Source organism: Gobius niger (genome assembly GCF_951799975.1).
Source record: "Gobius niger genome assembly, chromosome: 18".
NCBI lineage: Eukaryota > Metazoa > Chordata > Actinopteri > Gobiiformes > Gobiidae > Gobius > Gobius niger.
In genome coordinates this window covers 23161268-23182746 of record NC_136869.1, presented here as the reverse complement: position 1 = coordinate 23182746, position 21479 = coordinate 23161268, and the positions used below count along the sequence as shown (strand labels likewise).

At 43.7% G+C, this 21479-nt stretch overlaps 1 protein-coding gene across 1 annotated transcript in view; it reads left to right on the top strand.

Moving 5' to 3' along the window:
• Positions 1–21256, top strand: part of LOC306977571 (pinopsin-like) — a 74686-nt gene extending 53430 nt beyond the window's left edge. Inside the window, exons 3-4 of the mRNA XM_079575962.1 lie at positions 3722–3955; positions 20703–21256. Coding sequence (XP_079432088.1) covers positions 3722–3955; positions 20703–20960 — 492 coding nt within the window. The 3' untranslated portion in view covers positions 20961–21256. The remainder of the gene's footprint in view (positions 1–3721; positions 3956–20702) is intronic.
• Positions 21257–21479: the final 223 nt, after the last annotated feature.

The following is a 21479-nucleotide window of genomic DNA, read 5'->3' as shown; positions in this document are numbered from 1 at the left end:
ATTTATTACTGTTGTATTGGCATGGGAGCAAATTCATTTGACGCGGCGCATTATTGAGCGATTTGAATCAGCACGCTACAAATAACCTCACACAATCTCTGGCAGAGGAGTCCGCGAAGCCTATTTCGTTGTCTTTGCAGGGGAGCCGCCTTAAGCACGAGCTGCTGAGCGCCACGCTGCGTTTACGTGACGTCTGAACATGTTTAAGAGTCCATAGTGTGCAGATGCAGAACTGTTCACACATTCTCCCTAGAATCGGAACTCTCAAAACGGAGGGCAAGGACCTAAGAAACCCTATGATGTAACTATCTTTTTTAAAATAAATCTGCACACATCAATCGTGTGGCTTCAAGTATCTGTTCAACCGACAATGAGGCTTTAGTGCAATCGTGAAAAATAATGTGCAAAGGACACACTGAACTTTGCAGCAGTTTTTGTGTCTTGCGCAGATTCAGAGACAGTGATCTTTAAACATGTCCCGATGTCTGCGTTTTAAGAGTTAAAAGCCAAACACTACCATCGAGTTTAGGCCTCACCCTCAGTGTTAGAGGAATATTGAGGAGGAGGCCGCAATTTCACGGTGCAGTTTGCCTTTCAACAGACGTTTTGTCCTGAATATGGTCATGATCTCTGGAGCCACCACTTCATTAGACAAACTGGCACAGACATTGTCAACAACATCCTCCCTGTTAGTGGAAAATGACTCGTCGTGGAACATATTAACTTCATTTTGGGCCAAATCGTTCACTTGATTCAAATGCCAAATCAAAACGCAATGAACTAATTGCAAAATCAAGTAGTTAATCAAAGACGAGTGTTTCGGTCGATGACGCCGCAGAGCGACCGGAATACGAACTCCTTCAGAATATCACCAAGAAATATTCCCTGTTCTCGACTTATGCTCCTGTGGAAACTAATGTTTAGAAGATGTTTTTTCGGAGGAATAAGGATGGGTGACCGTTTATGAAGCCACGACTGTATTGTTTTCAATGTAAACCCAAGCAGATGTTCACGACACAATACCCACCCACTCATCTCTGTTGACCCTTGTTTCTTCGTTGTCTATTACCATTTTCTAGTCATTTAGCTCATCCTGTTACTTGCCGTCCCCCCGGATCAGGGGGTTATGATTAGGGTTACGAATGGCAAATATGATGTAAGTTGTGTTTCATTCACTCAGCTCTTTCACACCGTTTTAGAAACTAGAAGGTCTTGGCTTTCAAATGAGGTAACACACTAGCATATTGGCTGCAAGGTCTCAAGCCAATACACTTTGAGATTTGGATAACTCTAGCCCTAAATCTAGCCCTGAGCCTAAGATGGCAGGTAACAGGCTAAGTTACACTTGATGGTGGTGTATTGCCCTGAGAACCTTCTCCAGATCCAAGCCCTGGTCTCGATACAATGGGGACAAAATGTGCAGATTTTTTGACCAGTCTGACGATTTGACTAAAAACCAAGAGAAAAAACAGCAGCAACTTGTATGAAACGATGGAGACAAGCAGTGGGTCAAAGTGAAAAGGTGTCTACATACAGCCCAATGGGATTCAACGTTTGTGCATCGTCTGTTTGGATGTTTCTGTAAAACAACAGCCCCAAAGCTAGACGGGAACATTCGATGACAAGAAAGCATCGTGCCGTCGTCCCAGCGAGCCCCCTGCCCAGGACAATGTGTCACTGCACGGGAGCGCGTTCTCTCTCCGTCCCTTTGTGTTGGATAATTGAACACTTGCAATGCCATGGCATTGCTGTGGCTTACTATAGAGAGCAGGACAAAACAACAGGCAGACGCAACGCGCCGGTTTATCTATTAACGGAAAACCAATTATTCACCCGGCGTTCTGTAATAGCGAGCGATCTGTGGGACGGCAACAACGAGACCGCGGGACCTAATCTAGGCTGTACACGATAAACAATTTAATAGTTGCAACTCGTCGGATTGTCTTTGGAGGCTGAGGCCAATGGCATGCTCGCACAAACGTGTGGGCATACATCCAATTAAAACAGAAGCGCGTCGTACCCTTGGAGACAAGCTGGTAAATCGGATAACAGTATTGATCCCATAGCGTCGTTAGCCTGTAGTTTGCTTGAACTTTTGTATATGGCACTAGCGCTGAAATAACACGTGAAGCTACTTGTGGCGTGTTTTGTGAAAGAGTTGCAGCAGCATTTACATTCAGAGTTCATGCCGTTGTTAAAGTGCGTTAGTTTGTGTCAATTATGAGACATCACTTTTGCTGTTGATTACTGGCAAAATGTGTTGCTTTTTAAAAAATAATGCATGAAAATGGCCAAAATCTAGATCATGGATAGAGCCAGGTTACAGCTTGTAAAAGCACCAAATAAAAAGTTCAGAAGATAAGAATATTGAAAACAATAAAAAAGATTTTAAACAGAGAAATGTCAGCCCACTCAAACAAAGGCTTGACATATGTCACTTTGCTTGTCATGAGTCTTTATCATAGTAGTTTCACATTTTAAGTTGTATAACAGAAATAAATTAACCTTTTCACGATATTCTAATTTTCCTAGTTTCACCTGTAACGGTTGACCTTATTCCAATATTATACATACAGAATATTACACATACTGAGATATGTTCTTACCTGAGCTTAGACGAGTTGATGCGGACCTGTCTGGTCTTTGTGCTTGCCTGTGAAAGAGTGTGGTAGCTTCCAAATTCACCCCTGTTGGGAGCTATAGGAATACATTGGGAGAGGCCAAATGCTAACAACATCTTTGGTCGTTTTGTGTGACTGAGGGCACACACAAAGACCACACAGTTACGCATCAACTCGTCTAAGCTCAGGTAAGAACATATTTCCGTATGTAAAAACAGTGGCCTGTTCCTTTAAACGGCGTTCGGACAATCCCACCGTCCTCACTCAGTGGTGGAAAGGAGAAGTGACATCACCAACAGCTGATGACGTATGCAAAGTTTCAATTCTGAACAAAAGCAAAAGCACAGACTGCCTTCATTTGGGCCATTTACTGACAGTGTGATGTGCAATGTTCCGTGGTGAGTCTGGTGTTTATTTGGCATTACATTGGCAATTTTCAGAATCAGTGGAGGGGCCTCTGCTGAAGTCAATTAGCAAAAGACCGGTGGATTATACGGATATTCTCCTTATTTTTTTGGGATCACTCTGTAGTGGGGAAGCTGCTGTGTGAGTTTCAAAGAGGCTTAACAGACTCCATGCTACTGGGTGAGTGGGTTAATTTACTGTTTACTCCGTCATTCTGCCTGTACAGCGCTGTTCACTTTTAGCAGGACATAAGTGACTCGTTTATGTAGTCATATTTTGGGCTTTCGGTAAATGCATTGTTTGTTAATATTCTGCTGTTTAAATGGCGTCATGTAGCTGTAACCGTTGATCTGATCTGTAAAAAATGTACCCAACATGTGTGCATTGCAACAACAGCCCCACCTGGAGTTTACATCACCACCACACAGCACTGTTCGGACACTTCTTATCATGGCAGAGACCTCCCACCAATTTGGTCTTGTTTGTCCCAAATCGTACCCGAGAAACTGCAGTGCGTAAGTGAAATCCATATTTTTTGATCTAAAGGTTGTTTCTCGTTACACTTTTTGTTTTGTTTCTCAAGACAATCATCCCGTCACAATCCAGAGTGAGCCAATCACTTTGGGTTGCCAGATCCTATGGCTAAAACCGGTTTGGAAATGGACATAAAGCGACTCCCCCCCGTGTGTCCCCAGGTGAGCCGCATGAGTTCGATCGTCCCGCGGCGCAGGGAGCAGCGCGTCCTGCTGATGGTGGTGACGATGGTTGTGTGCTACCTGGTCTGCTGGCTGCCGTACGGGGTCGCCGCCCTGCTCTCCACCTTCGGCCCACGCGACCTCCTGACCCCGGCGGCGAGCATCACGCCGTCGCTGCTGGCCAAGTGCTCCACCGCCATCAACCCGTTCATCTACGTGTTCATGAACAAACAGGTGGGTTTTTTTCCAGTCCGAGGCTGGAAAGTCTTGAAGTCTGTAGGTGCTATTTATGTCGCGCCAATGTAATAAAAAAATAAAATTTATCAAATAAAAATATGGACAGATGTTAAGAGACCAAATTTGCCCAAAATGTAATAATGTTGAACGTTCAGAAACATTCCACATCGTCCACTCCGCTCCGAGGGGCCTACGTCGCCTCTCCGCCTCGCCACGATAAAAATACGGATCAGCTCTATTTTCAGGTCCGTCTGCGCCCCGTCAGCTCCGGCCGGATCAAGCTCCACAGTTCAGACCGCACCAAACGGGAAACAAAACGACAACAATATCCGTATTTTCAAAGTAAATACCCTCCGAGCGGACTTTATTTTAACGAAAATGTCACTATTTCACACAAAGTGACCTCGATAATTCCCTCTGCGGAGTTTGTTATCACGAAAACAATCACACGACCCGATTAAGCTTCTGTTGCTTTCGTTCACATAACTTTTTTTTCTGCCTCTCTCTCCCTCGCGCATGAGGGGGGGGCACAGGGTTCATGCTTCAACGCGGCATAGCTCACATGCTCACATAGTTGTTTATGATTTTATTGGGAGTTTTATTTCTCAAAGTCGCTGCTTCGTGCGCGTGCTCCTCGTGGAGCTGGAGCACTGGCGGAGAGGACCGGGGCGGACTGAAGTGGAGACAGTGGGTGTTGATATCGCAGCCGTTCGGAGTCGGGGGGGGGGAGCGGAGCGGAGCTGAGCGCACAGGCGGATGATGTGGAATCCCGGGGTTAAACAGGACAAAACACAGCTTTTACTTTGGAGCCGTTACAGACATGTAGTGGTGCACAAAGTATGTCTTTCAGATCCAGTGGAGTATAAGTAAAAAGTTCTCTCAACAAAACTATGACTCAAGTAAAGTACAGGCCCCTCAAAAGCTCTGGTAAAGTGCAGTAATGAAGTCAAATCGAATGGTCCCAGCAGCTCCCAGATGTCATTGGGCACATATGGGAACGTGTTGCTCAGCTCTCCAGGTCTTCCTGTGACTGACACGCATCGCTAACCGCCAAGGACACCGCGGGCTAAGTGCGGCTAAGTCCCGCTAATCTGCTTGATGACAGTCGGCGCTGCGTGTTAGGGCACAGCCAAGGTGTTCCTCGCTGCTTCCGACCACGGATCCGTCATTACTGGTCATTAGTTAAATTGCCGTCGCATGAGAGTGAACACAAGCCCTGGGGAAAAGCTCCCCCTCTCAGGTCGGCAATGCCTCCCAACTGGAAAACTGTCCCGCAGATGAACGGCCGTGAAGAGCACCCGCCAATGTTAGAGATGTTCACGGGAATTTGTTCTGGTTTTAATGTAGACGTACACACTGACGTTACGTAAGGTTTTACATAAATGGATACGCAATATCTATGGATTTTGAATAAGGAACGTTCTGTTTTTGCTGTTCATGCATGAAAGCAGTTTAAGAGTGAATAATGTCTCTTAGATCAGTGATTCTCAAACTGGAGAAGCTTCAGAACTTCAGCCTGGCGTAAGAACATTCATCGAACTAAAGCAGCTTGATATCGCGTGTAGGCGAGCTGAGTTCATTTGAAGAGCAGCAGGCAATTCAAAGTGCTTCACAGCAACGTACAATTACAAGAAGCCAAAACCAGCCCATAAAACATCAATATGAGCATTAGTTATTTAAATGAACAGTAAAGAGTGAACATTTAATACTTCATGAAAACTTTACCACATGGCCCATTTGCATAAGCACCGACAGCCCCGAAAGAATAGCCCTTGATGGATCAGTGCCTAGTGTCCTGTTAATAGTCTTCTGGCTCTCTCTTTTCCCCAACATGCAGAGCGGAGCGGGCCATGCAGGTTTGCGAATTCTCACTGCGGTGCATCGGGCTGAGATTGGCTGGACTGAATCCGAAAGCGGAGGCAGAGCTGTGATCGGAATCAAGGGACACATGAACACAATATGTGGAGAGAATTAAATAAGCCAGGAAATAAAATTCTGTCCCACCGCCAGCAGCTCTTATTATCAGTGTATATAGGCTAATTATTGTGCCATTAATATTACACAATTGCTTTGAACACATAATTTTGAGGACAGTGCATTTATACATTATAAAAATTGTCCTCGTCCCCGCTTCACAAACAGCCTTACCAGATTTTTCAGACCATAATTTATTTTTTATTTAACCTTTATTTAACCAGGTAAATTTGAATTTGAATTTGAATTTGAGGGGGAATTCATGGCGGATTTACAGACTCCCCCTCCCCAGCTCTGACGAAGCATGTTCCTAAAAAGGGCATCAGGGCGGGATTTTCACCGTAGACTCGGCCCTTGCGTGACGTGTAGCTCGCGCTGCTCCAATGCTAACAGTCCGAGCCTCATTAAGTACGAGATTTCAAAAATTCATATTACGAAAACCAGCCTGGTTTCATATATTGTGATTAACCCAGCGTTATCTCAGGAGGAATATCTAGCCTAGTCTAGTGTTGAAAAATTGAAACCAGGCGATAAAGTTGTTTTAAGGTGTCTAAACTCCAATGCCTTTCAATGGGGGCCTAGTGGCGATATGGAGGTACTACAGCAATGGCGGCCCCCAGGGTCGTGGTCATAAAGCACAGCAGCCAGCGCCCATTGAAAAAAACTCATTGAGATTGATAATCTCTTTTACAAGAGTGACCTGGCTGAGAGGCAGCAACACATCATAAAACAGTTTACATCAAATGTAATACAAAATATAAAATACATCTTAGGTAAAACAACAGCAACCATCAAGGCTTTGTACACATTTTTTCAGTTTAGATTTAAAAGAGTTAAGAGAGACCAGCTCACTGATTCTAATCAGAAGGAGCACAATATTTAAAAGCCTTTTTCATGCATAAGGTGCATGTTTGCTCACACGGGCAACGTTTGCTTGGTTGCCGCTGACAACTTTAAAAGCAGAATTGTGCCCCAGCGTGGCTTTAGATGGAATCAGGACATTTCCATACTAACATTTCACACTATTGGAAAAAACGCAATAGGCTTACACAGATCAAGAAGATGAACGTCTTTCCTACGTCTCCTTTCCATCGCCTCTTCCTGGCACATTTTCTTTTCCATTTCCTTTCTCTACAGACTTTTTTACATTTTATTTTTTTATTTTACCTATGTCACCTGACTGCCGAGCGTTCCCGACTTGGACCTCTTCTGTGTGGCGCTGTCAGTCTTCAGTTCCTCCCAGCCCGGACCCTGTTCTTGCAGAGTGTTGAGGCGAGTTGAAGACTTTAAGCGCTGCAACAGACTGCAACTGCAGGAGTCTACACACGGGGGGAAAAGTCACTCGACGGAGCTTACGTAATGGCCTGGGAAGTGTATCTGGAATTGATCAAACGGTGAGATGAACTATTGAAGGCATGTATGGGCAGAGACGAGGGGCCCGGTGGACGTAACGGACGGAATGTACTCTGTGTCCAGGTTTTGCTCCAGAATATGCCGAGATTTATGTGCATATTGATAGTGTTCAGCAGCATCACTTGAAGGACCGCATGAAGTGTCCAGAAGCACAAGGTGTTCAGTGCTCAGAGAGAGATCGCCAATGTGGAAAAAAGTGCAAATACAGCCACTATTGATCAAGAGACACTGGCTCAAATGTATAGACGGGATCAGGAATGATCTAAAGACAGTGTTTACAGAGGATTTATGGACTAACTAGATCAGAGCGACTCCCACCACTAGGAGACATCCTCTAAGAACTGGCAGGAGGTTTGGGAGTCGAGTTTCAAGTCCACTGTCAACTTGAAATAGTCCAACTACCTCATCTTTAATGATATCTGCTCACCTCAGTGCCCTTCCTCCATCTTTCTGGCCCAAAAAGAGCTTTATTACCCATTACTGATACAGGCACGAGCCCATCCAGAGTCACTCTGATCTCAACAGTTCATGAAACTGAAAACTCCGTCTTTAGATGATTCCTGACCCAGTCTTAACATTTTACTTCTGGACACTTCGGGCCGGATGCAGCTGCTGAAAATGGCAGCACTGATAGAAAATGGATTCCTGATGGCTTTATGTTTGATTTCTGAGTGACTTTTTCTACAAAACGCGTGATGGTTCTACAGTCCCATCCCAATATTTTTGTAATTTTAAGGAGGGCTGCTTCCCTCTGACCAGCTTTTGGAGTTTTTCAGATGCTTTCCCCCTCCTAATTTATGTGAGGGAAAACAGCTGCATAATAAGTCTGTTCACTCGATTGAGACTGTGAGACTTTGGCTGCTCCTCTCATTACAAACATCGCCATCATCAGGGACACTTCAATCCAACAGCCTTTCAGTTTGACACATTTCGGGAGTTTGAAAAAGTGAACAAATAATAATATGGTAAAAACAAACGTGTGCGTGTAGTGTGAGTGTAAGTGTATTAAAGCCTGCGCCATCCAGAAGCGCTCCTGTCGTGTCAAACAATCTACTCACTAACCTCTGACCAGATACATCATCATTTGACTTGTGTCTACGCCCCACACATCGACCAAGGTGAGCAGTTAAAACACCTCTCGCCTCTGGGTCCTAATGGGAGGCTTCTCACCGCTGAATTAAGAGTAGATGCAGGAAAGCATTTAGGCTATTTACAAAGATACATCATGAAATCTTTGTAAATCATATTCATCACAATATAGACTATTTAGTATTATATTGAACATTATTATTAAGAACAGAAATTATGATTCTTAGTAGACCTAATGCATAATAAATCAGTAGTAAATATTTAGTTATAGTTGATATTAGTGTGTATTTGACCTTTCAGTGACCCAGCTGCTGTATGTGGTTAGCTTTTGCTTTCCATCCTGGTGGGCTCCATGATGTTCCAGGACCGATTTTATTTATTTCAGCTTTTTTAGGGTTTCTGGGAGATTTTCTGAATGCAATGTACAAAACCATGGAGACACGTCCATCAGCAGTGAAAACCTACCTTAAACCCTTAAAAACAAGACCACTGGGATGGAAAGTAAAAGGCTTTTAAAGGGGCTAGATGCAAGTCAGCCATTTTATGCTCACTACTGCCACCTCAGGTCATACATGTAACTGCAGCTTCTACATTAAGCTCCTGCATGACGGCAATTCAGGCCCGAAGTCACACCGTTTTGAGTGACGGTGCAGGATTAGAGGCAGTTGTGATGAATAGATCTGGGCTCTACACATTAGGACATTGTTGGAACATGTCAAATTGAGTTTTGTCAAACCTTTCCAACCAAGTGCCACTTCATAAAATTAAACTTTCAAAGTGGGTGTAAGCCACGTCTACACCAGAAAGCCATATTGGCAGCAGTGAGTTAAAAAAGAGTATAGACGATAGCTCAAGAACCTTTATCTGTCTCAGTGATTATCGATGTGGTCACACTCTCCCATCATCATCTTTATAATAATGGTACATGAGTTAATGCATGATTTCATGCACTTATGCATGCATTACTAAATCATGACTTCTCAGGAACAAACATGATCACATGTTGGATGACTTCATCCCTAAATTAAACGTCTAACTACTGTATTGCATTCATTCTTAATAATTCATGATGATCATGAAGATCACACAAGAATGCCAGGAAGTCACTAAAACGGAATGAAATGACCATAAAATAATTGACCAATCATGATCATGAGGATCATACATGGATATCATGACTCACATGGTGGAAATCTACTTGCAAATTATGGGCTGTAATGTACAGTAGATTTCCACCATGTGAGTCATGATATTCATGATCATGATGAATTATTTAAATTTTCATGTACATTCATTACAGTAGTTAGACGTTTAATTCAGGGATGAAGTCATCCGACATGTGATCATGTTTGTTCCTGAGAAGTCATGATTTACTAATGCATGAATGCATCAGGAAATCCTGCATTAATTCATGCAAGTTCATGAAAATCATGTATGAACTCATGTACCATTATTATAAAGTGTTACCCAACATCTTGATGACAAATGTAAGCAGCACTGGATCTTGGGACATTGCAGGAGCTTATGCCACAGTGATCAAAGCTAAAGGCGCTCCAACCAAATCTTAGAGTGCATGACCCTTGTGTGTGTGTGAAGCAGAGCAGACTTCTGCAGATTCTCCAGATCAAGCCCTGGTTGTTGTTGGTCAGATATGAGACAAATATCAGCAATTGGATCAACACCAAACATGATTTGCTGCAAGACAAGTCCCAGATGTTTGCTTAAGACATAAATCTATAAATCGGTACCATCGCACTTTTGAGTCCGTTCATTAGTGAGCGTAAACATGCACGGGTCTCCTGTGTGTTCATTAACATGCCCTGTCTCTCCAAATGAGCAAATAAACCATTAAATAATAAAGTGACCCAACCAAAGCAGCGTGTCAAATGAAGGAGGGGAGAACCTGTAAACACACATTACCTCCTGCTCCTCCACTGCACATAAAAAAGACATTTCACTTTCAAATTTGTTTTTTGCATACACAGCAACGACATGCGCACACGCCGACTAGATTAGCATTAATTTCGAAGCGCGCATGCAGGAATTCAAGATGTTCTGTTCTTTTTCTGCTAAGCATGAGCAGTTAGCTCACACGCTCTCGGACTAAATACTTAAGAAAAAAGTGAATGGGTTGTGCAACGACTTCAACTGCGAATGAACTCAAAACACACAGATAACTTGGGTTTGGTCAACAAAGCTAAGGAGATTAGAGGCTCCTATGTTTGAGGAAAATAGGAAAGCTGCCAACCGTAGCACCACTATGGCATTCCTATAGGCCCGGGAGATTTTACATTACGATTTTGAACTCTATGCCAGCGCTTTTCGCAGAACCCAAAGATCTAAGTCTCTTCTTTCATTTCAGCCTGAAAAGACTCACACAAACAGTTTTATCGGACATAAAACATGATTGAGGCTCAGGCCCCAGGGGAAGATAATTAAGCATATGAAATACATGGCAATGGTGAATGATTGACAGAGTCTTCCCCCTGGAGTCTGGACGCTGGTGGTGGTAGAGGATGAGACGGTCAGTGTGTCCTATTTTCCACAGTATGAGCCCCTGTGTGAGCTGGCATTACCTCTGCTCTTTGGTCCGCCCCTCTCCTGATCCCGGGGGGGGAGAGAGAGCGTGAGGGGATGAGACATGCCAGTTCATTTCAAGCTCATTTTTGTACAGAATTAAGCCGTGGTCCGATCAGACGGATCATATCTAGAGTCAGGTTAGATCAGGGGTGAGCAATTAATTCTCCTAAGGGGCCAGAGAAGAATCCTGAATTGAGTCGGAGCCGCACCAAGGGGTCTCCAAGTTCCCTGGGGGCCAAAACATGCATGGGGAGTGTATCGCCGGGGTCCATTAACTAAAGCTCCTAAATAAAAATATGTTGGATTGGGAAAATACTATTGAGGAAACCTTTTTCAATAGTAAATAATAATGAGCCTGACAGGACTGTAGCCAAAGTGTTGTTTGTTTCCTGAGCTCTAATTCATGGCAGTGCCCTCTGCTGGACATTCTTTTATTTTATTTTTATATAAGCCGCCCTCTAGTGGCTGGAGTGAACATTCTGGTCATTTCTTTAAAAAAAATCATAACTCTGCAACGGAATTAAATGGGCTAAAGTCTTACTGTTTTTTTTGGGACATTCTCAGGAATTTATGCTCCACAAGTCGTGGGCCAGATTGCCCAGGTCTGGGTTAGAACCTGCTCCTTAATTTTTTGAGCATTTGATCTCTGATTTGTGGTAAGTTATTCCTCTAAATCAATTTGAAAAAGCAAGCCTCTACTTCTCTATAGCGTGACTCTGCTGAGCCAGTTCATCAGTAACTTGTAACAGACTGTGGATTTACAGAAGTGCATTTCTTCCAGCGATAAACCAAGTCTTGTTGATTATACGTATCAGCAACGACGAGACCTCTCGTTCTTGACTTGTAACTCTCACCTGTCGTTCTGTTGAAGATTTCTAACCATTTAATAACCGTCTTCCACAGCAGCCTCTTCACCTCCCCGACCCCGCCGCCGTGCTCTGTGATCACGCGGATTCCTCCTCGCTAGACCTTACAGCTGTTCCTCTTTGGAGATGTGGCCAGGGCTTTAGACGCTCTTTGAAGAAGCTGCTCGGTCGGGATAATCTTGATCCTTTCTTTTTATTGCCCTTTTTTTTTTATCTTTAACCCCGCCTCGTACCTGGTTCTGTTCCTGTCAAAGGCTGCTTACGTAAGGCTTTTACATAACGCAAAGGGGGAACATCTAATCTCCACTTTTGTACGGCTGACTCTGACTTATCAGGGCGGCTGGACAGATGGGAAAGAAGTCTTTAGTTTTAACTCCTTCTGGGCACACATTATTGTACATAAGATAATATATAAGATAAATATATTGGCGCAGATAAATGAGTACTATTTACATACACTGAGATTGCTGTACCTTTAAACAATTTGGGACACTCCAGATGATGGTGTCATGCCCTGGGAAGCACAAGTCTGGTTCATCCTTGGGTTCACTTAAAGGTGCCATGGTCATTGGTTCAAACAATGATGGAAATGACCAGTCATCATACAGATCAGAAAGAAGGCGGGTTCTGAAATGTGAATATCAACCCAAGAACAAATGCCAAAGACCTGGGGAAGATGCTGAACCTGGTAAGAGTTTGTCATTATCTAGAGCAGGGGGGCCCAAACTTTTTGTCTCCGAGGGCCAAAATGTAAAAGTGCCTGTGAGTCGCGGGCCAAACGCGGCGATGTCAAGCATGAAAAAAAACAACATATAACTGCAAATTATAAAGGTACTTTATTTTATTCACTTTTAATGTTTTCGATAGCTGTTATGGTAAATATTGAGACCATATTAAATAAAAACCGGAGAGAAGTTGTCGTGAGTCAAGCGTGCCGATTTATTGGACATGTGCACATGGAGACACACCAAGTACCGGGATACAAGATGCTCTGAAGCACAGTTCAGAGCTCACAGTATTTATACACAAAGACAAACAATGATCATACGATTGTGGAATGGTGTAATGGTTCAGATTGACCTAAGACATTCAAAAACGCTGACGCAGATGTATAAGACAAACGTCGCCACAGGAAGGACACAAACACCCTGTCTCCAATTCGAGATAAGATGTCCTGACCCCGGCCAAGCAGGTGTCCGAGCAGGTGTCCCTTAGCTGTAAACACTGTCTCTTAGCTGTAAACAGGGTACAGTGCGTACTTGTCAGTCGCTCATAACACATACGTAATGTGATTACAATAAACATATAATAATATACAGTTGGATTTCCATAATTTCCATAACATAGCCTACATTTGCATTTGATTCTATCTATGCAAATAACATGCTATATTAAAACAAATGGTAACTATGGCAAAAGCCTAGTTTTAGTAGAACAAAATCAACCATTGTAGCAATTTAGTGCAAAAAACAAACAAACACCTGCATCTACAGCACCTACAATAACTTTACCTCATTCGTTCACTCAAAGAAAATGCCACTCTAGATTATTTTGATATGTCAGTTCAGCATCAATTCTTTAAAAAGTCAATTTTTAACATATACTGTTGTTAATGTCAACAACCTTTGCAATAAAATTTGGAAAACTCTGAAAGTTGCTGCTACAACGCTCTGTAACTGATAAATACCAAGACACCACAACAGTGTTTCCTTAACTTTGCGAAAGGAGTGAAACAGCGCCCCCAATTTGACACTCGTGGTCAAAAAGTGTACTGCATCCATATTTACCATTGAGAGTGAATGGAAGAGAGTTAGTATTAACCACACGCAGCGCAAACGTAGGTCACCCTCTGGCGGGCCAACAGAATTGCGTCGGCGGGCCAAATTTGGCCCGCGGGCCCCACTTTGGGCACCCCTGATCTAGAGTGAAACAAGTCCTGTACCGACATGGGAGAGGGAACTCTGTCAGGAAGAAGCTCTTACTCCAAAAGAAACATGAAAAAGCCAGTTTGGAGTTAGGAGTAAAGATCAAGAGACATATCCTGTGGTCTGCTAAAAAAATCCATACATTTTTTGGCCATAATGACCATGGTCACGTTTGGAGGAAAAAGCCTGAGGACACCATCCCAACTGTGAAATTCGGGGGGGGAAGCATCATGCTGTGGGGTTGTTTTGCTGTGGGAGGGGCTGGTGCACGTCACAAAATAGATGACATCATGAAGAAAGAACTCTATGTGGAAATATTGAAGCAAAATCTCAAGAGCCAGAAAGTTAACGCTTGGGCACAGATGGGTCGAAATGGACAATGACCCAAAGCAAACTGACAAACTGGTTACAAAGTGACTTGAGGAAAACAAAGTCAATGTTCTGAAGTGGTCGTCACAAAGTCCTGATCTCAGTCCAGTTAAGTGTATGGGCAGAGCTGAAAAGGCATAGGCACACAAGTTGGCCTACACATGTGACTCGGGTGCACCAGTTCTGTTTGGACGAATGGACCAAAACTCCTCCCAACTATTGTGAGAAAATTGTGGAAGGAAATCCAAAACGTTTGACCCAAGTTATACAGTTTAAAGGCAATTCTACCAAATATTAATGAAATGTATGTAAACTTTTGGTTAAAACCGTGTAGAAAATTCTATCTCTCATTCTTCTGGCATTTAGCAAATATAGATATATATTAACTCTTAACTCTTAACTCTGATTTCATGTCAGACTGTGAGAAAAAAATGCTAATGTGTCTTTTATAAAGTGTATATTAACATATGGTTCCCGCTGTAAGCACAAGCATAATGTTGTCAAGGAACAGCCCAAACGTGATCCTGTTACTGCTGGGATTAAAAGTTGCAACAAAAAACTGTAAAAGGTTGAGTAAACTTATAATTTAATAAAACTGAATGTAAGGGTTCAGAGGATAAATCTGTGTTTGCGTCCGTCCCCTGAGAGGCCTTTTAATCGCTGCTCATGAGCCCATTATGGCCTGAGATCTTCCCTTCTAATGCGAGCTTTATCGTCTAATTCAGGACATATTTATTCACAGGCTCTGTTTTATTACACCAAATCCCAAAAGCACCGGCACACTGGAACAACATGCCGCGCTTATCTCACTCGCCTCTCTCTTTCCCCCTCACAATCCACTATTGCTCCAAATGCTACGAGGTTTAATTATCGCTTATTCCTAAATGTCACAATTACTTCATTTTTTTCACACCTATTGTTTGTTGGCAGCAAAGGAAAATGGGCTGCGTGCATTACCATTCATTTGATATAAAGCGACCTTTCAAAATGCCAGAAATGGTACAATCTGATTATACGTAATGAGCTCAGTTATTATGGAATATACTGGGCTCCCAAAGCTCGTCAAAGGATTATTTCATTGCAGTTGGGTTAATTTTTTCTTTATTATTTTTTTTCTCTATTATTTATTACTAATATTTTCCCTATTTCCACCAATGTTTACTTTTGTTCTCCCCGATGTCTTGGTAATATTATTTCCCCCCTGGTGAATTGCTTTTTTCAGTGCCTTCCAGTGCACGAAAACTCACAGAAATTGGCACAGTGATCCGTGGGCGACGGGCGTGGCAGTGGGCGACATGCACACGCCCCAAAAACAGAATGGCTCGTCAGCGCCCCCTGGCATGCCTTTTTTGGCATACATCAGTTCCGTTTGGCACAGTGATAGAGCACATAGAGACAGTCAGAAAGCATGATTATAGCTCCGCCCTCCGACCAACAGGAAGCCATGTTCACTCACCTGATGTTTTAATGTACTAGTCCTTGGTGTTTCAGCAGACTCAGCTCACACCTGGCTCAATAGAATCTAGAGACATGTGGCGATAAAAACATGCCAGCTTTTTTTTATTATATAATCTACTGTTTTCACATAGCACTCTCACAAAAAACATGCTTTTTTTGCGTACCTTTGACAACTCCTTGCAGACATGCGCTCTATCCTATCTCGATCATGTCTGACATAAGGCCACTCGCGGTCTGAACAGATAGAGTTCAATAAGGGATATTTCAGGATTTTTGACATAGGGCCTAATTTCCTCATTATCCAGAGTGTTGTTGATTTCTGGAGATGTATCCATCCATCCATTTTCTTCCGCTTTATCTCAGCAGAGATGCCCAGACTTCCCGATCCACGCACACCTCCTCCAGCTGTTCTGGGGGGACCCCCAGGCGACACCAGGCCAGCTCGGAGACATAGTCCCTCCAGGACATGCCTGGAACACCTCCCAAGGGAGGCGACCAGGAGGCATCCGGAACAGATGCCCAAGCCACCTCAGCTGTTCCTTTCGACATGAAGGAGCAGCGACTCTACTCCGAAGTCCCGGGTAACTGAGCCCCTCACCCGATCTCGAAAGGGTGCTCCCTGCCACCCTGCGAAGGACGCTCATTCCGGCCGCTTGTATCCGTGATCTTGTCCTTCTGGAGATTTAAAAAAAAGAAAATGTATTCATGTATTCCTTATATTTGAAGAGATTTGTGGCGCTAGTGCAAGGCTAGCATATTAGCCTGCATTAAAAACAGTCTGACCCAACTAGCTGATACCGTAGAAATGCACTAGCACCAGCCGAGCGCCACTAAACTCTTCAAATATAACGACTGCATGAATTGAAAAAATATATATATCTCCAGAAATCAACAACACTGTGGATAACTAGGAAATGAGGCCCTATGTTGAAAATCCTGAAATATCCCTTGAAGCTTTTGATCGGAACTATAATGCAAATAAATGTGAAAATAATGTAGTAAGTAGTAGTACAATCCTCTGACTAGACAAAGTAGTGGAATACATGACAAAATACATTTTAAGTCAAATATTAAAAAACTAAATGCAATTTCAAGTTATTCCTCCAACACTCTGTGAACTGTCTTGGCCATCGAAGACTGTTCACAAACATACCGAAGGGATTACGATATGATATCCAACCTAATTCCCCCCCCCCCACTTTTCTCTATTTTATTTCCTCTTAGTGTTGTTCCCCTGGCAAATCCAAAGTCACCTTACAGAAAATGTCGGCCCACAATAAACCTCCTCTCCTAATCCTCAGTCTACAGCGCAGATAGCCACAGATAGTCATTCTCACTTTGTCCTGCTGCTGCATCTTCCTCCCTGGAGTGTATTCCTCCTAAAGCCATCTCTCGCTTCTTCACACTTCCCACCCACTTCACACATTCCACCCCCACCCCCCTTCTCTATACGCCTTGGGGGGGGGGTTCACTTTGAAAAGCCCACGGCAGTTTTCCAATAACATCTCTTCTTTAGATGAACACACGGGCGCTCCGAACTCAGCGGTAAACAAAAACAAGGTTGCGTCATTTTCTTTGGAAGAACTTTATAGGCTAAATTGGTTTGATTTATTTATGTGACCTTTTTTTATCCAGGTAAGACCAGATTCAGAACCAATTTTCACAGTCTGCATAGTCTATTTAAAAGGGTGTTTTTACACCATTGGCGCACATCCATAACCACGGATCTGAGGGAGAATCTGAAGGTGGCAAAAGGAATCGCGGTTCGGAGGTTTCAACTTGACTTTTGTAGCTCGTTCCAGTCATTGGGGGTGGAAAAATCAAATGAATCACCATGCAATTCGAAGGACTGTCATTTTTACCATTTTGTGCCATTCCAATGATTACAACCCTGATAAAAACTCCCCATTTGCGACCTTTCGAGAAATCTACAGGTAGATCTCCGGGCCTTGTTGACTTTGAATGTACACATGGCTGTATAAAACGATCTGTGGACTCTGTCAAGACGGAATGCGAGTGTCTGTGAGCGACTGTATGCTCAATAAATACGGTTCTCTTATTTCCACTATAGGCAGGCCATTCCATTCCATAAAGACGAGTTACTGGAGTGAAGGGGGAGGTCTTATGAGAACGACTGTGAGCGTTCAACGGAAGGCCGGGATTGGAAAAATCGGTTGTTTGTCGTCAAAGCTGGTTTGCAGGGAAGTTATGGCTGAGTTGAGGCATGGACTGAGCAAAAAAAGTACAACAACTTTCTGACAAAATTACTCTGACTGTCATTATGGAAGACAACAGGGTTCAGTGTGTTTGTGTTTACCGTGTGAGCTCATCATTTAACAAACTGAATGAAGAAAACAACTCTATTTAGAAGTTTAAGCAGAAATCCTTAACGTGTAGTGGCCAAGGAAGCCCAGCCCGACTGACATGAAATCACTTTTTGAATTGATTTTCTCTCCACATTCTCGCCGTCTCAGTCACCGGTCGCCTTGTTAAACTCACTGCTGTTAGACACTGGCAGGTTCATCGAATCAACACTGTTCCCATCTGTGCTGCGGTTGTGTGAGCGACTGGCGAGCGCAGTGGGAGCCGAACCGTTTTAGATGCACAGTTTGCATCGCGGCCCTCTGAGAAAATGTAGTTGACTTTCAGTATACGTGTGGAAGCAGAGAGTATACTAAGTACACTACGTTTATTCAGGGGTGCACGCTGCCTGCTGGGACCAACAGGTCAAGTGCACACTCCAAAAGTGTCCTTTCTTGTCTCCTTACCCACATGTGTCTAATGCCAGTCCGCAAGGCGAACCTAAAATGTTGGCAATCAGTGTTAATACTGGCAAGAAATCACATCTTTTATTTTACATTTAGTGACAGGCTTTTGACGACAATAAGTCTTAGTTTAGTTAAAGTCCCAATACAACGAAAGAGGAGGCGACTAAATGGATGTGTTAGTTGGTCCAAACACATTCCTTTTCTAACATATTTATCCCGATTCTTCACAGGGACGAGGTTGGAGGCACATTTTACAACTTGCAGGGCCACCTCTCAAGGTCATTGTCACATAGGTGCTAGAAAACTCGCCTGAGAGTTCATGGAATTGATACAAATACTTGGTAATTAGATGGACAGTGTTAGTACAGGTATAGTACCTTGGAATTAAGCATCTACCATTTAATCCTAAAGCGTTACAAACATCACTTTGAACAGAATTAAGAGTGAATAAACACATGAAGCTCTGGGCGCCATCTTGCTTTGTGTAAAGAATCTTGGACAATGAGCTCTTCGGCTTCGACAAAGACAAAGAACACATGGAGCATTAGTGAAATATGCGTCACAGCGAAGAAACAAACATGTCTGGCTCGGTTCCATTTGGCCAGAGCATGGAGCGACAATGGAGTGAGACCAAGACGCTCTGAAAGAGAGCCCATGTCTCGTTGTATGTGGCAGATTTGAGACAATTAGAACCAGACCTTGTTCCTGCTGTGGGTTGAGTTTGCTGAGGTTTGTGAGTAGTTGAGGGCGGTCACAGCGGCTCTTGCCTTGTAAGTATGTGAGTTTGAACAACTCAAAGTTAAAACCATTTCAATTATAAGGCAGACTTTGATTTTGTCAGATTCGAGCCTGGCCCAAAAGATGATTTAATGTGGCCCTTTGAAGAGAATGAATTCCTGAGCATGCAGCCCCCCCCCCCCCCCCCCCCCCCCCCTAGAACTGCAGTTACGCACAAGACCTGAGGTGGCAGTAGTGAGTATAAAAATGACCATTACTATTTTGTATCCAATAGACTAAGCTTATTCACCTTATCCCGGACATTCGCGTGGGCGCCGCCATTAATTGTGCCCGCCCCTTTTCTCCTATGTGTTGACATGGGGCTGGAGAAGTCCGCGTAAAATCAGTCACTTACACGAAAACAAGAGAGAACACAGAGAAACGCTGCAGTGTCGACTTGTTGGTGCAAATGAACATCGGGCATTTTACACAAATCAATCGACTGATTTGAGCGGAGAATGTTTTCCCTCGTTCTCCGTTAAAATGAACGAGCTTCGCGCTCGACCGGAAGTGTCTGGACAACGGAAGTGCCGAGACAACGCAAAAAGTGGTAAAAGTGGGCGGGGCGGAATAAGGTGAATAGCTTAGATTTTTTTTTTTTTTTATCGAAAATAGTGACATTAAAGAGACTAAATGCAAGTTGGTCATTTTTATACTACTTTTTTTATACTTTTATACTTTATACTACCGACACGTGCTGACTGTGTTGGTCACGTTCCAGAAGCGGCGAGGCCAGCGCTTTGATACCTACAAAGAGTACATCGCTATTCGCTCTACTGTCTCTACTGCCGTTGATCCTCCTTTTAATTTCCATTTGAGAGAACTATAAACAAGCTCCGTTGAACTGTGTTGGGGCCTCTTTTCACCAAAGAGAAATGAAGCAGACTTGTGTTAGTGTGGCTCCTTATATCATCATACGTGGACCCCAAATCTTTCTGCAACCGCACAAAATTTACTAGTCGTTCTGGGGGGGGGGGGGTCAGGCTCCTTCTTATATCAGTGCTCTGGTCCAGCCTTACACCCCTGCGCGGGCTCTGAGGTCTGTGGATCAGAATCTGCTAAAGGTTCCACGTGCAAGTTTTCGTACGAGAGGTGACCGATCCTTCCAGGCTGTTGCTCTCAGGCTCTGGAATGATCTTCCGCCCTCTTTGCGCTCTATTGACTCTGTTGATTCTTTCAAAAGCGAACTTAAGACACATTAATTTGTTCAAGCTGTTAATTAGCTACTTTTGGGCTGCTATGATTTCTGTGTTGTTTTGACCCCTTTTTATATTGTATGTAATTTCTGCTTTTAACTGTGTTTGTGGCCTTTGTCTGTGAAAGATTACTTACTTAGTTACTTTACATAATCTCCTTCCGCTTTGTTAACTGGATTGTCGACAACAATCTTTACGACTGTCGTACTGTCAAAATAATGTTTATGTAAGTTTCGTAAAACTTGAACATGTATGTCATTGTGAAGTTCAGCGTGTGTTAAAAAAGTCCGTTGCGTTTGACCTCACTAACGCACACTTTCCATGCTCAGTTCTACAGATGCTTCAGGGCCTTCATCAGCTGCTCCCGCGTGGGCCGGGGCGGCTCCGGGCTCAAGTCCTTCTCCCGGGCGACCAGGACTATTCGCACCATCCGCCAGGAGAGGGCGCACCCGGCGGTCTCCCTGTCCATCCGCGACGATTCCTCCAAGGGACACCGCCGCCACTCCCCTTCGCCGAGCCCGTCCCCGCACAAACCGGCCTCCCCCAACCCCCCCAAAGTCATCCTGGTGGCGCACTACAGGGAATAACCGCCACAAACTGCGAGGATGTTTACAAAATGTCGTGGCACGCGGTCCTTAATTAACGTGCAAATCCGCTTATGACAGCGGGGGGTGCAGAATTGCGCTCAGTCGGCGGGCTTAACGCCGAACAGAGTTGTTTTTCTTCACCGAGAAGGTTGTGGAGAACCGCGCGCTGAGAGCCGGGGATCGGGAAGACATCGACGCCACCACCATCACGGAGGAGCTCAGTGTCTTAATGTTTTAGACTAGTGTTGGAGTCGGTGCCAAGTGAGCCAGCCAAAAAAACCGTTTACAACTACAGTACGTCCCGGATACGCCCATGATCGGTCCGCCCATTCACTCCTATGTTTGGATTTCAAACAGGTTGACAACTCCAGATTAGATATGATATGTAATAAATAAACAAGACCATAAAAAGACTGTCCACAAAACCTCTTTAGAAGTCTTTGTATGAGTCCTGACCTAGTTTAAACATTTGTCTCGATCAAAAGTGGTCACCAGGTTTCTACTTTTCTCAAATTTTTT